At 42.9% G+C, this 19,534-nt stretch overlaps 1 protein-coding gene across 1 annotated transcript; it reads right to left on the reverse strand.

The window, feature by feature from the left end:
- Positions 1–885: 885 nt before the first annotated feature.
- Positions 886–19,282, reverse strand: SRP9 (signal recognition particle 9). Its single transcript, XM_056568444.1, has 4 exons — positions 19,143–19,282; positions 10,035–10,384; positions 5,979–6,047; positions 886–1,608 (listed from the first exon to the last, which is right to left on the reverse strand). Exons 2-4 carry the CDS (start codon positions 10,104–10,106, stop codon positions 1,489–1,491), a joined length of 261 nt encoding a protein of 86 aa, XP_056424419.1. The 5' UTR covers positions 10,107–10,384; positions 19,143–19,282; the 3' UTR covers positions 886–1,488.
- Positions 19,283–19,534: the final 252 nt, after the last annotated feature.

Genomic DNA, 19,534 nt, shown 5'->3' on the forward strand with positions numbered 1-19,534 from the left:
GATGCTGTTTATGAAACTGTCAGAATCAAAATCTTTTTATACGTAGTACATCTTGGTAAAACCTTAACCCAACATACTTCATAAACCAAATCTCCTTCTAAAAGAAAAAAAAAAAAAAAATCAAATAAAAAAAAGACCACTAGGGGTCCCCATACCATCCACATGATAATCCTGTCCGGCTGCAGCATCATCTTTGTCTCAGCTGAAGCACAGGCCGGGACAAACTCCAGAAAGTGAGGGCAGGACTAGCACTCCTCTGTGCTCACTCCTGTCCTATCAGACTGCAGCATGAAAACAGAGAAGAGGGGGTTACAGAGCAGCCTGCAGTGAGTGGATGAAGAGACCCATCACAGCACAGCAGACTCAGGGAGGAAGTGAATGCATGTTGAATGAGGGCAGGCTCAGTGCTTGCCTTGGACACGCCCCTCCCTGAGCAGTGGATGCCATAACGGGTGAGGAGCAGAACAGAGGGATTTGTGAGCCAAACACAGAAGATAGACACACAAAAAATGTAAAGAACCTGGGTGATCTAGTGAGTAACATAGAAGCATTATTATTTTCTGAGATATGACAGGTACACTAACTTCTGGGAGTTAAGTCAACTACATAAAACAGACGGTTTCAGTGTATTCGACTGCCCAACCAGTGGGGACGGCAGAGCCCTCAGTCTTGAGATAATTGCAGGTGAACTCCCGAATATTATTTGCTGCCCTGAAGTGTGGAGCTTTGTATTGTGCTGGGAGGCAGCTTGCTGGCTGCATTAGAAACCTCCCTCCTTCTACCATTCAGTCCCTAACAATAGAGACCTAGCACAGGTAACAGCCGGCCCAAGCCCCTTCCCTTCTATTGCTCAGCCATATACAATCCAACACATAAAAACCATCAACTATTTAAGATTCACATTTATTGAAAACCATAAAAATATTCCAAACTTTCCAGTCAATACCAGCTGGAATAAAACTCGCTCAGAAAAGGTCCGGGCCCTGTTATCCCATAGTATTCAGATGATCAATGTGCATCTTCAAGAAAAAAAAAAAAAAATTATTATAAGCGAATTAAGTTTAATGGTCTGGAAATCACCATGGAAACAAAACTTTGTAAGGCATTATCTGCAAAAAAAAAAAAAATAATAAAAATAATAAAAACAAAAATTGAATTCTAATTTCCCCACTGTTTAATTCCCGCTTTTTGGGGGGTCTGAAGCATCCACAGGAAAAGAATTCCATCTCCTGATCTATTACCAAAAATAAATAGAAGCTTTCACATGAAAGCATAGAACATCCAGACTTGTTACTATTGCAGATAAACAGGAGATTTTTTTTTCTTTTATAAGTTAAAAATAAAAAAAGTTTTTCTTTCTTTTTTTAATAATTTGTTCCTTTTTTTTATATATATCAGTCATTTTCTTCTTCCTGGTGGACCACAGAAAAAAAACTAAAATCTAAAAAAATTTGATGACTAATTTTCTTTCTTCAGGGTCGGAGGCGCTCAGTCAGTTTCCATGGGAGCGTTGCGGGATTCCTTAGCAACCATTAGCCGCATCAGCTGACTGTGGAATTTCTCAATCTTCTTCACGTCCTGAGCTTGATCTGTGCTGTAGAGTAAACACTGGAAGGGAAAGGAAACCCGGCACATCACTCGTCTACAGAATTACTACATAGTAAAAAATACTACTATGAACAATTAATAATCATAACAATACTATAATAAATAATACTGTTTAGACGGAACTGTATGCACTTTTAAAAACAGTATACTGTTTAAAAACGCATACGGTTTACTTTTTTCCATACTGTTCCATCCGTTTTTTTTTTTTTTGCCATACGGTTTTCTTTTAGAAAAACGGCTTGAAAACAGTATGGGGCAAAAACGTGATGTGAACCCAGCCTCACTTTTTTTCTCCCGCACTATCCACAAGTACTGGTGTGGTGGATAGTGCGGGAGATGCTGATTAAAATGAGCCCTACCTTGTCCGGATCTGCGCTACCTTTTAATCAGCGTCTCCTGCACAATCCACCAGTACCTGTGTATAGTGCGGGAGACAAGTGAGTTTTACTTTTCATTTTCCCTCCCTCCCTCCCTCATCATTCCCCCTTTTCCTGCTTTTTATAGTTTTGTTTATTTTCCCTACCTGGCTGCACTTCGGCAGGTCAGGTCAGGTGGAGGGTCTTGCGGGCAGTGAAGCAGATGAGTGACGTCCTCTCCCGTCTTCTCTGTGCGGCATCATTCATTTCCTGTAGTCGCCGCCGAAAAGTGACATCCGTGATGCAGCACAGAGAAGCCGGGAGAGGACGTCACTCATCTGCTTCACTGACCGCAGTCCGCAAGACAGCCGAAGCGCAGACAAGTAAGGAAAGGGGAAGAGTGGTCTTCAACCTGCGGACCTCCAGATGTTGCAAAACTACAACTCCCAGCATGCCCGGACAGCCGTTGGCTGTCCGGCCATGCTGGAAGTTGTAGTTTTGCAACATCTGGAGGTCCACAGGTTGAAGACCACTGGATGCCATAGGAGGAACATGATTGGGGGGGGGGCATTTAGTCCAAGTCATTTATTTTACTTTTTTTTTTTTTACTTAAATGTCCCTGTTAAAATGGGGGTGCGTGTTATACGCCGATAAATACGCTATTTTCTTTTAGTATTTTTATTATTAATAATAAATAATAGCTGTTATTACTAATAAATATAATAATAGTAGCTATTTATCATGGTTTTATTAGTGTTATGGTAGTATTGTTATGATATTCATTATGGTATTATTACTATGTTATTAGTAGTAATCACAGTATTAATATTTTTATTATTGAAGTTTTGACGTCTCAGGCCTGTGGTTCTCCACCTCCTGTAAAACCATGATTCCAAGATTACCCCGATAATTTACATTAATTTACAAAAATGTACAATTTACATCAGGTACCCACTGATGACGTGACTGGTGTCACGAAACATGTAGGGGAGGCAGAGTGTTTACGGTTTTAAATACAGCAGCGTGCTTCTCCACGTAGCACTGCAGGCACAGGGCCATAAAAGACTTTCAGTTGGAAGTCCATGGGGTGGCATAGCTGCTGTTTTTTTTTTTTTTAACCACTTGTTTTCCTCACTAGTTTGTGATTTTAAAATAATCCACAATAAAAGTGAAGTTTTAAGGGAGGTGCACTCTAAGGGGGTTTTGCACCCCCACCTGGAATTTATTCTAGGTGTGGGGTTTGGTTGTTTTTTGGACTATAAAAAAATAAAATAAATTAAAAAAAAGCACCCCTGGTCTAAGCAGCTAACTGCTGCTGATGACAAAGAAAAAAAAAAATAAAAAAATAAAAAGGAGAGCAGACTACACATACAGATCTCTGTACATAGTAGGAACACTAGTATTTACAGAAGGGAAAGCTGCCTGAAACATTCCGGGTGGTCAGATTAGAGTAACTTTATTTTCTTCTTTTCAAAAACAGGGTGGACCTGCTGGAGGTGGCAGACAGGCTCAGCATGCAAGCACATTGTACAGGTTCTCCCCCTTGGTATAGCACAAGCTAATCCCCATTTTTGTCTCTCTCCTGCTAGAGATGGACTAAGCCTAACAACAGGCAGCAGATTGCAAGAAAGTGAGAGACCTAGTGGCTGAGACTTGGTTTTTTCTCTTTTCTGGGGTAAAGAGTAATTTTTGGTAAATTAAGCAATTTACAAATATATTAGGAACTACTTAGGCCATCACAGAGGTATGCTGATGGAAAAAGACAGCGACCATTTAAGTTTTTGTTCATTCTTGGTAAAAAATAAACAGCAGACTTAAAGAGTACCTGCCCTGATCTTGTTTAATGTTATAATCCTCACAGTTCCCAGCCCCCATGATGATAAACCACCCTCGGCCTTTATTTTTATTATTTTCTCCCTTGATATTTCTCTGTATTTTCTGCTCAGTCTCAGTCAGATTCACAGACGGGGAAGGGGCGTTCCCCAGCAGGCGTCACATCATCTGAAGCCATACAGGGGAGAACTTCCTCTGCTACACACAGCCCAGAGCAGTTCAGTGTGAGATGAGCTATGATTGGCTAAGGCTGCACACACACCCCGCAGCACTCCAGAATCCATTTCCTGTTTTTGGACTTCTGCCAGGCCAGCAGGAGTCCAAAGTCTGTGCAAGAGATAGGGGGAAATGTACTCTGGACAAGTAGGGAGACACCTAGTGGCAGTTTTTTTGTAAACTAAAATAAATTAAGTTTTGTGTTTTGTTTTTGAACAAAGTACATTAGGAAGATTTTTTACTTACCATAAGGAGTGTAATAGCAAAAATTAGTTTTAATGACAGTGCCCATTTAATGTATTATGTTGCACAGAAAGACAAAGCAGACCGAGACAAACCAAATTCCTTCCTCAACTCGTGCCTGTTATCAGAACGCCTTGATGGGACATTATCTCCCTATTGCGGTGTTTTTTGGATAGACTTGGCTTTCATCTTAATACACCAGGTTCTATCTCTAGGTTGTTGGCATCATCTCAATCAGGGAACATTATCAGTGCCCAGCTATTATGACAGACCTGCTTCTTGCCACCCGCCGTCCTATGATTTTTGTGCATTATCACTGGGAGTTGGTGTCTAATTATGATAGGATGTGGCCTTACTATATTTCCGTATCGTCAGCTTTAAGCCTGTTACCTTGGTAACACTGCGATCCTTGTATTTATGCAATACTGTACTAATGTTATACCTATGCTGTACAGTGATCCCCAGACCTACGATGGCCCCGACATACGATAATTCCAACATACGATGGCCTCTCAGAGGCAGCATCAACATATGATGCTTTTGTATGTCGGGGCCATCGCATAAACAGCTATCCGGCAGCGCAGACTGCTTCAGCTGCCACCGGATAGCCGTTTACGGTGCCCCGTGTGCTCCGGTGACGATCACTTACCTTTCTCCGGCGCGTCCTCTTTGGGATCCCCTGCATCGTCGGCGCTCTCCATCGACGTCATCAAGTCGCTGCGCACACCGTCCCGTCATCCAATAGGAGCGGCGTGCGTAGCGACGTGATATCGGCGACAGAGAGCGTGGATGCCGGGGAAGCAGAGGCCTTGCCGGAGCGTCGGGGACACCCCTGGGATGCGGCGACAGCCATGGAAGGAGACATGCAAGGCAGCGGTGACTAGCAGTAACGTTCCGGAGCGGCGGGACAGGCGAGTACAATTTCCTCTAACAGTGGTCTACAACCTGCGGACCTCCAGATGTTGCAAAACTACAACACCCAGCCAACGGCTGTCCGGGCATGCTGGGTGTTGTAGTTTTGCAACATCTGGAGGTCCGCAGGTTGTAGACCACTGTCCTATACTTTACATTGCACGGATCCCTCAACATGCGATGGTTTCAACAAACGATGGTCCATTTGGAACAGATTACCATCGTATGTTGAAGGACCACTGTACTAATATCATCCTAACATTGTACTACCACTATTCAGTACACCTATCTCCCACCACTCTATATCTACTTTATCTTAATTTATTATAAGATTACTCCTATGGTACACTATTTTTTATTGATATCTATATTTGTATTAGTGTGGTTTCCTCTTATCCCTGATGAGCCCCTGTAACATTAGGGGCGAAACGCGTTGGAAATAGACGTTTGCCACTACTGTAGTGTATTGTAATTTTGTTTATCCCCCCTCCCCATCCCACACCTAGAAGATAGGAGATCTTTATGTATTAGGGACTCTAGGTTAGGGCCTCACCTGTACACCTTATCCCCTTCCCTAAAACTATCTTGTGTTATGTATGTGTACCCCATTTATGGTCATATTAATATTGTTTCAGTAAAAGTAAAGTTTTAATCTCGCCTTATGGGTGTTTTCTAGTCGCTTATACATCAACTTGTGCAAGGTCACTTTTGGGTGGATTTACCCCCATATTCTGCATGGTGTACAGATATGTGTGGTGGTCCAGTATTTTGGGAATTGGACTTCTGACATCCACAGTAACGTGTACATACCACTACATCATCTGTGACTTTAATACGTAAACTCCCATCACAATGTCTGTACTTCAGCACCACCCGCACCTGCGGAGAAAGAGGAGTCATTGGGGCGTGAGTCTTGGTGCAGAGATAATATAGTAAACAACCAGCGGCAGACATCTATGGGCAGGTGTCATCTGATCCCCCAAGTGTCATAGACGTGGGTCACCAGGGCAATATCTTCTTGTTCAGTTACATCTATGGCGGAATTCAACGCAGGAGGTGAAACAGTGATTTAAAGGGGGATTCCCATCTCAGCATTGTTATCCCCCAGGTTATCCATAAGGAATAACAAGCTGATTGGTGGGGGACCAACTGCTGGGACCCCTGCGGATGCTGCGAACAGGGACATAATAAACAGAGCACGACGCATGGCCACAGCTCCATTAATTCTCTAGGACAGTATTTTTCAATGGGTGTACCTCCAGCTGTTGCGAAACTACAACTCCCAGCATGCCAGGACAGCCAAAGGCTGTCCGGGCATGCTGGGAGTTGTAGTTTCGCAATAGCTCGTTTGCAAAACACTGGCCTATAGCAGTCATCCGAGCTGTGGCTCTCAATCTGTTGCAGAACAACAACTCCCATCATGCCCAGTCGTGGCAAAATTACTCATTTCCAAAAAACTCAGTTGTTGCAAAACTGCAACTTCCATCATGCAGAGACAGCTGAAATATATCCGGAGATGATGAGAATTATAGTTTTGCAACAGGTTGATGGAACACGGGTGTTGGTCATTTTTGTCTACCACGTCCCTTCTGGTGATGAGGTCTCAGCTGACCCTCTGACATGAGAGTTACTGCGTGTGAGTGCGCGCTCACCTCCCGCCCTCGCTTTGTTTTTAAAAGGGTGATCCGGTGGAATTATTATTATTATATATTTTTTTTTTTAAATCAACTGGTGCCAGAGTGTTAAACAGATTTGTAAATTACTTCTATAAAAAAATCCTAATCCTTCCAGTACTTATTAGCTGCTATATTCTACAGAGGAAATTCTTTTCTTTTTCGATTTCCTTTCTGTCTGTCCACAGTGCTCTTTGCTGACACCTCTGTCCGTGTCAGGAACTGTCCAGAGTAGGAGAAAATCCCCATAGCAAACCTCTCCTGTTCTGGACAATTCTTAAAATGGACAGAGGTGTCAGCAGAGAGCATCGTGGTCAGACAGAAGAATAAAAAAAAAAAAAAAAAGGAAAAGAATTTCCTCTGTAGTATTCAGCAACTAATAAGTACTGGAAGGATTAAGGATTTTTTCATAGAAGTCATATACAAATCAGTTTAAATTTTTGGCAACAGTTGATTTAAAAAAAAAAAAAATGTTTTCCACCGGAGTACCCCTTTAAATATGACCTCACTCGCAGGCAGAAGCAATTACTGGTGGAGCTATGGCGCTCAAAGTGCTGATCGCATTTACAGGGGGAGCAGTGTATAAGGTTAGGGGGTTGGATTTTAAGCTACAGTAACTCCTAACCCTATACACTGCTCCGCCTATAAATGCGATTAACGCTAGGGGGGAGGAGCAGCACTTGTGGCAGAATGGCTCCGCCATCGATTGCTTTTGCCCGCAAGTGACGTCATATTTGACAACAAAGCGAGCATGTCGGACTACCAGATGAGACAGTCACCGGAGGGGACCTTTCTGATGGGGCCGGCGGAAATGATAAAACCCCTGTGTACCCTCAATCTGCGATTCTCCAGTTGTTGCAAAACTACAACTCCCAGCATGTCCAGATAGATTTCAACTGTTGCAGTTTCGCAACACTTGAGCTTTCAGGAAATGCTGAGTAGCTTTTCCGCCCCAACCGGGCCGTGACGGGACTTGTAGCTTTTCCGCCCCAACCGGGCCGTGACCTGTAGCTTTTCCGCCCCAACCGGGCCCTGACGGGACCTGTAGCTTTTCCGCCCCAACCGGGCCCTGTAGCTTTTCCGCCCCAACCGGGCCCTGACGGGACCTGTAGCTTTTCCGCCCCAACCGGGCCCTGACGGGACCTGTAGCTTTTCCGCCCCAACCGGGCCCTGACGGGACCTGTAGCTTTTCCGCCCCAACCGGGCCCTGACGGGACCTGTAGCTTTTCCGCCCCAACCGGGCCCTGACGGGACCTGTAGCTTTTCCGCCCCAACCGGGCCCTGACGGGACCTGTAGCTTTTCCGCCCCAACCGGGCCCTGACGGGACCTGTAGCTTTTCCGCCCCAACCGGGCCCTGACGGGACCTGTAGCTTTTCCGCCCCAACCGGGCCCTGACGGGACCTGTAGCTTTTCCGCCCCAACCGGACCCTGACGGGACCTGTAGCTTTTCCGCCCCAACCGGGCCCTGACGGGACCTGTAGCTTTTCCGCCCCAACCGGCCCGTGACGGGACCTGTAGCTTTTCCGCCCCAACCGGGCCGTGACGGGACCTGTAGCTTTTCCGCCCCAACCGGGCCCTGACGGGACCTGTAGCTTTTCCGCCCCAACCGGGCCCTGACGGGACCTGTAGCTTTTCCGCCCCAACCGGGCCCTGACGGGACCTGTAGCTTTTCCGCCCCAACCGGGCCCTGACGGGACCTGTAGCTTTTCCGCCCCAACGGGACCTGTAGCTTTTCCGCCCCAACCGGGCCCTGACGGGACCTGTAGCTTTTCCGCCCCAACCGGGCCCTGACGGGACCTGTAGCTTTTCCGCCCCAACCGGGCCCTGACGGGACCTGTAGCTTTTCCGCCCCAACCGGGCCCTGACGGGACCTGTAGCTTTTCCGCCCCAACCGGGCCCTGACGGGACCTGTAGCTTTTCCGCCCCAACCGGGCCCTGACGGGACCTGTAGCTTTTCCGCCCCAACCGGGCCCTGACGGGACCTGTAGCTTTTCCGCCCCAACCGGGCCCTGACGGGACCTGTAGCTTTTCCGCCCCAACCGGGCCCTGACGGGACCTGTAGCTTTTCCGCCCCAACCGGGCCCTGACGGGACCTGTAGCTTTTCCGCCCCAACCGGGCCCTGACGGGACCTGTAGCTTTTCCGCCCCAACCGGGCCCTGACGGGACCTGTAGCTTTTCCGCCCCAACCGGGCCCTGACGGGACTTGTAGCTTTTTCGCCCCAACCGGGCCCTGACGGGACCTGTAGCTTTTCCGCCCCAACCGGGCCCTGACGGGACTTGTAGCTTTTCCACCCCAACCGGGCCCTGACGGGACTTGTAGCTTTTCCACCCCAACCGGGCCCTGACGGGACTTGTTTTATTTTATTTTTTTCTTTATTACAGATTGAGAGCCACAGCTCGGAGGAATCAAGTGTTGCATAACTAATAAAACTGGAAGGGGAACAGTCTATGTTTCTGATGGGAGTCGATGCTTCGACAACGAAAACGACACAACACCCATCTATAGGACAGGCCAGTGGTCTCCAGACAACCCCCATTATTCACCGACAGCCAAGCTGTTGCAAAACTGCAACTCCCATCATGCCCAGACAGTCCAAATCTATCCATGCATGCTGGGAGTTGTAGTTTTTGCAACAGCTGGAGAACAGGTTTGAGAGAACTCCAAACAGTGGACCTCCAGCTGTTTGCAAAACTACAACTCCCAGCATGCCCGGACAGCCAACGGCTGTCCGGGCATGCTGGGAGTTGTAGTTTTGCAACAGCTGGAGGTCCACTGTTTGGACACCACTGCCCATCAATATAATGAATCCATCTCCTGCCATTCCACACTTGTTTAACCAAGCACAGCGCCATCCCTGCTGTAGTGTTAGCGCCAGGTACTGCAGCTCAGTCACATACACTTGCATTAAGCTGATTAGGAGCGGTCGCTGCGCATCTTGACGTTTTGGGCCCCCACTGCTCTTCATAGACAGCGCTCACCTGTGTGGTTGCTATGGGTAACGCATCACTAAGCGACACAGGATCTCTCAGTGACTACATACCAACCTATTGCCCTATGAGGTGCCCCCTGGTGGTCACCCCAAGGTATTGGAGCAGTAGTAGTAAAGGCCCAAACTCTATCAAGCCTTCAGTGCCCACCATAGACGAGCCCAGTAGCCTAGTAACCGAGACCCTCCCCCCCCGGGGCTCACCTTCATGGGGTCGGCCTGGTAGAGCTTCTCGGCGGCCCGGCTGAACTCCTCCCAGGTGCGGTAGTAAGGCATGGTCAGGCCGCGGCTCGATGGATGGAACTAGCAGTCAGGGAAGCCGGGAGAACACATCAGCATTCCCGAGACACACGAGCGGCGAACCTGATTGGCTGAGAGCGTGACCTCCGACCAATCACAGACGAGCACTTCCGGGGCCGCTGGGAACTCTATGGTAGCGGCGCGCACAGACTGTCTTTCAGCGATTACTCTATGTGAACAGGAAGTCGCTCGCCCTCTAGTGTTAGAAAGCGGCAGCGCGCAGATAGGCGGATGTGAATTGTGAATGGCTCCAGCTGTGGGATTGGAAAAAAGCAAAACACAATAATAATAATAATAAAAAAAAGAATGATAATATTTTTTTTTGTCCTGCTTATAACTTAATAACTTTTTATTTTATTTATTTTTTAAATGAACTGATGCCAGAAAGTTAAACAGATTTGTAGATTACTTTACTATTAAAAAAAATCTTTACCCTTCCAGTACCTTTTAGCAGCTGTATGCTACAGAGGAAATGCTTTTTCTTTTTGAATTTCTTTTTTGACTTGTCCACAGTGCTCTCTGCTGACACCTCTGTCCGTGTCAGGAACTGTCGAGAGCAGCATAGGTTTGCAATGGGGGATTTTTGCCTGCTCTGGACAGTTCCTGATACGGGCATCAGGTGTCAGCAGAGAGCACTGGGGGACAAAACAAAAAAGAAATTCAAAAAGAAAAGAATTTCCTCTGTAGCATACAGCTGCTAAAAAGTACTGGAAGGGTAAAGATTTTTTTAATAGAAGTAATTTACTAATCTTTTTAGCTTTCTGGCACCGGTTGATTAAAAGAAAAATGTTTTCCACCGGAGTACCCCTTTAATGCAGCATTCAGACAAGTGTAATGTGGCTGAATTTTTACATCTACATTAGGGTTGAGAAATCATGCATCACGGCCGTCAAACCGCAAAAAAAGGCTCAGCTCAGTGGCCTAAACTATCCTGGAGATGTGGGCGGTAACCCACGGTAACACAGCTGAGGTTTACCTCCAGATGTGGGCGCATGCGCAAAGTGACATATCTCGGGAAATACCATGTAAAACTTCAGAACACATTGATAAATTGCTATACAGTACACCCAACTGATCCCACCATACTTTCACAATACTGCCATACTGTACATATAACTTATGCCACCATACAGAATCCATAGATATTACTGCCATACTGTATATATAACTTATGCCACCATACAGAATCCATAGATATTACTGCAACACTGTACACATAACGAATGCCACCACACAAAATCCATAGATATTACTGCCATACTGTACATATAACTTATGCCACCATACAGAATCTATAGATATTAATGCCATACTGTACATATAACTTATGCCACCATACAGAATCCATAGATATTACTGCCATACTGTACATATAACTTATGCCACCATACAGAATCCATAGATATTACTGCCATACTGTACACATAACGAATGCCACCATACAGAATCCATAGATATTACTGCCATACTGTACATATAACTTATGCCACCATACAGAATCCATAGATATTACTGCCATACTGTACACATAACGAATGCCACCATACAGAATCCATAGATATTACTGCCATACTGTACACATAACGAATGCCACCATACAGAATCCATAGATATTACTGCCATACTGTACATATAACTTATGCCACCATACAGAATCCATAGATATTACTGCCATACTGTACACATAACGAATGCCACCATACAGAATCCATAGATATTACTGCCATACTGTACACATAACGAATGCCACCATACAGAATCCATAGATATTACTGCCATACTGTACATATAACTTATGCCACCATACAGAATCCATAGATATTACTGCCATACTGTACACATAACGAATGCCACCATACAGAATCCATAGATATTACTGCCATACTGTACACATAACGAATGCCACCATACAGAATCCATAGATATTACTGCCATACTGTACACATAACGAATGCCACCATACAGAATCCATAGATATTACTGCCATACTGTACATATAACTTATGCCACCATACAGAATCCATAGATATTACTGCCATACTGTACATATAACTTATGCCACCATACAGAATCCATAGATATTACTGCCATACTGTACACATAACGAATGCCACCATACAGAATCCATAGATATTACTGCCATACTGTACACATAACGAATGCCACCATACAGAATCCATAGATATTACTGCCATACTGTACATATAACTTATGCCACCATACAGAATCCATAGATATTACTGCCATACTGTACACATAACGAATGCCACCATACAGAATCCATAGATATTACTGCCATACTGTACACATAACTTATGCCACCACACAAAATCCATAGATATTACTGCCATACTGTACACATAACGAATGCCACCATACAGAATCCATAGATATTACTGCAACACTGTACACATATCTTATGCCACCACACAAAATCCATAGATATTACTGCCATACTGTACACATAACGAATGCCACCATACAGAATCCATAGATATTACTGCAACACTGTACACATAACTTATGCCACCACACAAAATCCATAGATATTACTGCCATACTGTACATATAACTTATGCTACCATACAGAATCCATAGATATTACTGCCATACTGTACACATAACGAATGCCACCATACAAAATCCATAGATATTACTGCAACACTGTACACATAACGAATGCCACCATACAGAATCCATAGATATTACTGCAACACTGTACACATAACGAATGCCACCATACAGAATCCATAGATATTACTGCCATACTGTACATATAATTTATGCCACCATACAGAATCCATAGATATTACTGCAACACTGTACACATAACGAATGCCACCACACAAAATCCATAGATATTACTGCCATACTGTACATATAACTTATGCCACCATACAGAATCCATAGATATTACTGCCATACTGTACACATAACGAATGCCACCACACAAAATCCATAGATATTACTGCCATACTGTACATATAACTTATGCCACCATACAGAATCCATAGATATTACTGCAACACTGTACACATATCTTATGCCACCACACAAAATCCATAGATATTACTGCCATACTGTATACATAACTGCTTCCACCATACAGAAGACATTAATAATACCGCCATACTGTACATATAGCTAATGCCACCACACAGAATCCATAGATATTACTGCAATACTGTACACATAACAAATACCACCCTATGGAATACACTGAGAAAATTGTTATACAGTACATATAATTGATCCCACCGTACAGAATATATTTATTATACTGCCATACTGTACATATAACTTATGCCACCACACAGAATCCATAGATATTACTGCAATACTGTACACATAACAAATACCACCCTATGGAATACACTGAGAAAATTGTTATACAGTACATATAATTGATCCCACTGTACAGAATATATTTATTATACTGCCATACTGTACATATAACTAATGCCACTACACAGAATCCATAGATATTACCGCAATACCGTACACATAACGAATGCCATCCTATGGAATACATTAACAAAATCGTTATAGAGTACACATAACTGCTTCCACCATACAGAAGACATTAATAATACCGCCATACTGTACATATTGCTAATGCCACCACACAGAATCCATAGATATTACTGCAATACTGTACACATAACAAATACCACCCTATGGAATACACTGAGAAAATTATTATACAGTACACATAACTGATCCCACCATTCAGAATATATTTATTATACTGCCATACTGTACATATAACTAATGCCACTACACAGAATCCATAGATATTACCGCAATACTGTACACATAACAAATACCACCCTATGGAATACACTGAGAAAATTGTTATACAGTACATATAATTGATCCCACCGTACAGAATATATTTATTATACTGCCGTACTGTACATATAACTAATGCCACTACATAGAATCCATAGATATTACCGCAATACTGTACACATAACAAATACCACCCTATGGAATACACTGAGAAAATTGTTATACAGTACATATAACTGATCCCAGCATACAGAATATATTGATTATAATGTCAAACTGTACATATAACTTATGGCACCACACAGAATCCATAGATATTACCGCAATACTGTACACATAATGAATGCCGCCCTATGGAATACATTGACAACATTGTAGAACAGTACATATAACTAATGCTCTCATTTTATTTTATAGGACTCCATTACTAAACTTGCTGGGAGCAATAGTTGCCTTGGCAACATGACTGTCCCAGCGCAAAGATGGGAGAATAACACGGGAGGGACACTCAAATGTTAAAAAACATGTTTACCGCATGGCGTTTTTTTTTTTTTTTTACTGGATGGCTCTGTATAGAATAGTGCAGTCTACTATTATATTCTATACCGCAAAATAAAATAAAACATGGCTACCTCCATGTTTACCGGATGGTGGAGGTTGAAAGGACATTCTTTTGTCCTGAATAGTGGCCTATGGATCCATGTGACAGGTCACTGAAACGCAGTCTGCGTAGAGCCTTACCGCCATCTAAAAGCTACTTGCACATACTATACCGATCTATGAGTTATCACAAATAGACTGCTATGAGAACATACAGAATCTGTGAGGAAAATCTACCGTCACATGCAGTGCTTCTAGGTGATTATACAATGTAGCATAGAGGCACCAAACAGCAGAACACAGTGTACAAACAGCATTGTAATATCCAGAGACTACGTGTGCCGCCCTACAGGCTGTAGTATGGAAGTATCACCTGTGTATTCTGTATGGTGGCATTATTTATGAGTACAGTATGGCACTATTGTCTATACTGTATGGTGGGATTATTTATGAGTACAGTATGGCACTATTGTCTATATTGTATGGTGGCATTATTTATGAGTACAGTATGGCACTATTGTCTATACTGTATGGTGGCATTATTTATGAGTACAGTATGGCACTATTGTCTATACTGTATGGTGGGATTATTTATGAGTACAGTATGGCACTATTGTCTATATTGTATGGTGGCATTATTTATGAGTACAGTATGGCACTATTGTCTATACTGTATGGTGGCATTATTTATGAGTACAGTATGGCACTATTGTCTATACTGTATGGTGGGATTATTTATGAGTACAGTATGGCACTATTGTCTATATTGTATGGTGGCATTATTTATGAGTACAGTATGGCACTATTGTCTATACTGTATGGTGGGATTATTTATGAGTACAGTATGGCACTATTGCCTATACTGTATGGTGGGATTATTTATGAGTACAGTATGGCACTATTGTCTATATTGTATGGTGGCATTATTTATGAGTACAGTATGGCACTATTGTCTATACTGTATGGTGGCATTATTTATGAGTACAGTATGGCACTATTGTCTATACTGTATGGTGGGATTATTTATGAGTACAGTATGGCACTATTGTCTATATTGTATGGTGGCATTATTTATGAGTACAGTATGGCACTATTGTCTATACTGTATGGTGGGATTATTTATGAGTACAGTATGGCACTATTGTCTATACTGTATGGTGGCATTATTTATGAGTACAGTATGGCACTATTGTCTATACTGTATCGTGGGATTATTCATGAGTACAGTATAGCACTATTGTCTATACTGTATGGTGGCATTATTTATGAGTACCGTATGGCACTATTGTCTATACTGTATCGTGGGATTATTTATGAGTACAGTATGGGACTATTGTCAATACTGTATGGTGGGATTATTTATGAGTACAGTATGGCACTATTGCCTATACTGTATGGTGGGATTATTTATGAGTACAGTATGGCACTATTGTCTATATTGTATGGTGGCATTATTTATGAGTACAGTATGGCACTATTGTCTATACTGTATGGTGGGATTATTTATGAGTACAGTATGGCACTATTGTCTATATTGTATGGTGGCATTATTTATGAGTACAGTATGGCACTATTGTCTATACTGTATGGTGGGATTATTTATGAGTACAGTATGGCACTATTGTCTATATTGTATGGTGGCATTATTTATGAGTACAGTATGGCACTATTGTCTATACTGTATGGTGGGATTATTTATGAGTACAGTATGGCACTATTGTCTATATTGTATGGTGGCATTATTTATGAGTACAGTATGGCACCATTGTCTATATTGTATGGTGGCATTATTTATGAGTACAATATGGCACTATTGTCTATACTGTATGGTGGGATTATTTATGAGTACAGTATGGCACTATTGTCTATATTGTAAGGTGGGATTATTTATGAGTACAGTATGGCACTATTGTCTATATTGTATGGTGGCATTATTTATGAGTACAGTATGGCACTATTGTCTATACTGTATGGTGGCATTATTTATGAGTACAGTATGGCACTATTGTCTATATTGTATGGTGGCATTATTTATGAGTACAGTATGGCACTGTTGTCTATATTGTATGGTGGGATTATTTATGAGTACAGTATGGCACTATTGCCTATACTGTATGGTGGGATTATTTATGAGTACAGTATGGCACTATTGTCTATATTGTATGGTGGCATTATTTATGAGTACAGTATGGCACTGTTGTCTATATTGTATGGTGGGATTATTTATGAGTACAGTATGGCACTATTGCCTATACTGTATGGTGGCATTATTTATGAGTACAGTATGGCACTGTTGTCTATATTGTATGGTGGGATTATTTATGAGTACAGTATGGCACTATTGTCTATATTGTATGGTGGCATTATTTATGAGTACAGTATGGCACTGTTGTCTATATTGTATGGTGGGATTATTTATGAGTACAGTATGGCACTATTGCCTATACTGTATGGTGGCATTATTTATGAGTACAGTATGGCACTGTTGTCTATATTGTATGGTGGGATTATTTATGAGTACAGTATGGCACTATTGCCTATACTGTATGGTGGCATTATTTATGAGTACAGTATGGCACTATTGTCTATATTGTATGGTGGCATTATTTATGAGTACAGTATGGCATTATTGTCTATATTGTATGGTGGGATTATTTATGAGTACAGTATGGCACTGTTGTCTATACTGTATGGTGGAATTAGTTATGCGAGCAGTATGACAGTATTGTCTAGGTATTTTAGATGGTGACATTTAGAGATGAGCGAACTTACAGTAAATTCGATTTGTCACAAACTTCTCGGCTCGGCAGTTGATGACTTATCCTGCATAAATTAGTTCAGCTTTCAGGTGCTCCGGTGGGCTGGAAAAGGTGTATACAGTCCTAGGAAAGACTCTCCAGCCCACGGGAGCACCTGAAAGCTGAACTAATTTATGCAGGATAAGTCATCAACTGCCGAGCCGAGAAGTTCGTGACGAATCGAATTTACTGTAAGTTCGCTCATCTCTAGTGACATTAGTTATGTGAACAGTATGGTAGTATTGTCTAAGGATACTGTGTGGTAACATTAGTTATATGTACAGTATGACGGTATTGTCAATGTATTCTGTAGGGTTGCATGTGTACAGTATTATCTATGCATACTGAATGGTGGGATAGGTTATGTGTACTGTATAACAGTTTTGTCAATGTATTCTGTAGGGTGGCATTTGTTATGTGTACAGTATGCCGGTATTATCTATGTATACTGTGGCATTTGTTATATGTACTATATGACAGTATTATCCATGTATACTGTATCGTCTCATTAGTTATATGTACAATATTGCAGTATCGCCTGTGCTTACTGTATGGTGACATTATTTATGTGTACAGTATGCCGGTATTATTTATGTATACTGTGGCATTTGTTATATGTACTATATGACAGTATTATCCATGTATACTGTATCGTCTCATTAGTTATATGTACAATATTGCAGTATCGCCTGTGCTTACTGTATGGTGACATTATTTATGTGTACAGTATTACAGTATTGTCTGGGTATAAACACATGACACTATGCTGGGCTATATATGTGATTTGCCCCATAACCCCTGAAGACGTCACATCTGTGACGAAACATGTTAGGGGGGGGCGATGTGAAAGATTTTAATAACAGCATCAGCACCAGTAACAGCACACACTGCAGGTGTGCTGTTTTATAACTATAATAACAGTCCTGGTGGACGTTTTTGCAATATTTTCAGAACAGTGCTTGTGATGCTGGGTTTTTAAATCATGTTTAGCTCATAGTTATTAATGATGATTTAATAAAACTTAGGTATTCTCATTTTAGTGAGGGATAACAAGTGGACTTTTCACCCAGTCCTATTGGGCTGAGTTGCTAGTAAATTAACGTATGTTATGTCCACCCCTCACTTGGGTCATTAGGGATGCGGTGGTCACAGATATAGATGGGCACAGTGTCATTAGGGATGGGGGGTCACAGATATAGATGGGCACAGTGTCATTAGGGATGGGGGGGGTCACAGATATAGATGGGCAAAGTGTCATTAGGGATGGGGGGTCACAGATATAGATGGGCACAGTGTCATTAGGGATGGGGGGTCACAGATATAGATGGGCACAGTGTCATTAGGGATGGGGGGGTCACAGATATAGATGGGCACAGTGTCATTAGGGATGGGGGGGTCACAGATATAGATGGGCACAGTGTCATTAGGGATGGGGGGTCACAGATATAGATGGGCACAGTGTCATTAGGGATGGGGGGTCACAGATATAGATGGGCACAGTGTCATTAGGGATGGGGGGTCACAGATATAGATGGGCACAGTGTCATTAGGGATGGGGGGTCACAGATATAGATGGGCACAGTGTCATTAGGGATGGGGGGTCACAGATATAGATGGGCACAGTGTCATTAGGGATGGGGGGTCACAGATATAGATGGGCACAGTGTCATTAGAGATGGGAGGTCACATATATAGATGGGCACAGTGTCATTAGGGATGGGGGGGTCACAGATATAGATGGGCACAGTGTCATTAGGGATGGGGGGGGGGGGGGGGGGTCAAAGATATATGTGGTGTCCCGGTACTGTATTTCATACTGTACCTTGTGTGCTGGGTCCCCAAAGTCAGAGTTCCTTGGTACCGTTGGGGTCCGCTTGCTGAGATAATCCCTAGTCACCTCTTAGTTCTTTAATTTTATGTGTTACATATATAATTAGTGTAATGTATTGATCTATATAATGTCTGCAGGACTTTAGGTCACATGACTAATGTTTCTACTGTTATGGTATGCTAAAGGACCTTCCAGGTCACGTGAGTAGTCACATGTTCTACCATAATCCTTTGTGTAAAAGACTGACAGTTGGGATGAACCAATCAGCTCAAGGCCAGCCCTGCCCATATAAGGGAGCTGTCAGCCAATCCTCGCTCTCTTGCTCCTGAGCTGCAAAGCAAGCAGCAACTCTCTTGTTCCTGTCCTTCTCTAGAGAAAGCATC

Source organism: Hyla sarda, chromosome 3, assembly GCF_029499605.1.
Source record: "Hyla sarda isolate aHylSar1 chromosome 3, aHylSar1.hap1, whole genome shotgun sequence".
Lineage (NCBI taxonomy): Eukaryota > Metazoa > Chordata > Amphibia > Anura > Hylidae > Hyla > Hyla sarda.

Bases quoted from the DNA above. Each gene is read 5' to 3' on its own strand.
- SRP9 (XM_056568444.1), bottom strand. From the start codon at position 10,106: ATGCCTTACTACCGCACCTGGGAGGAGTTCAGCCGGGCCGCCGAGAAG. The intron at 6,048-10,034 runs GTGAGCCCCGGG...CTTTCTCCGCAG, and splicing joins ACCAGGCCGACCCCATGAAG to GTGCGGGTGGTGCTGAAGTA. The intron at 1,609-5,978 runs GTATGTACACGT...TTTCCCTTCCAG, and splicing joins AAGTCACAGATGATGTAGTG to TGTTTACTCTACAGCACAGA.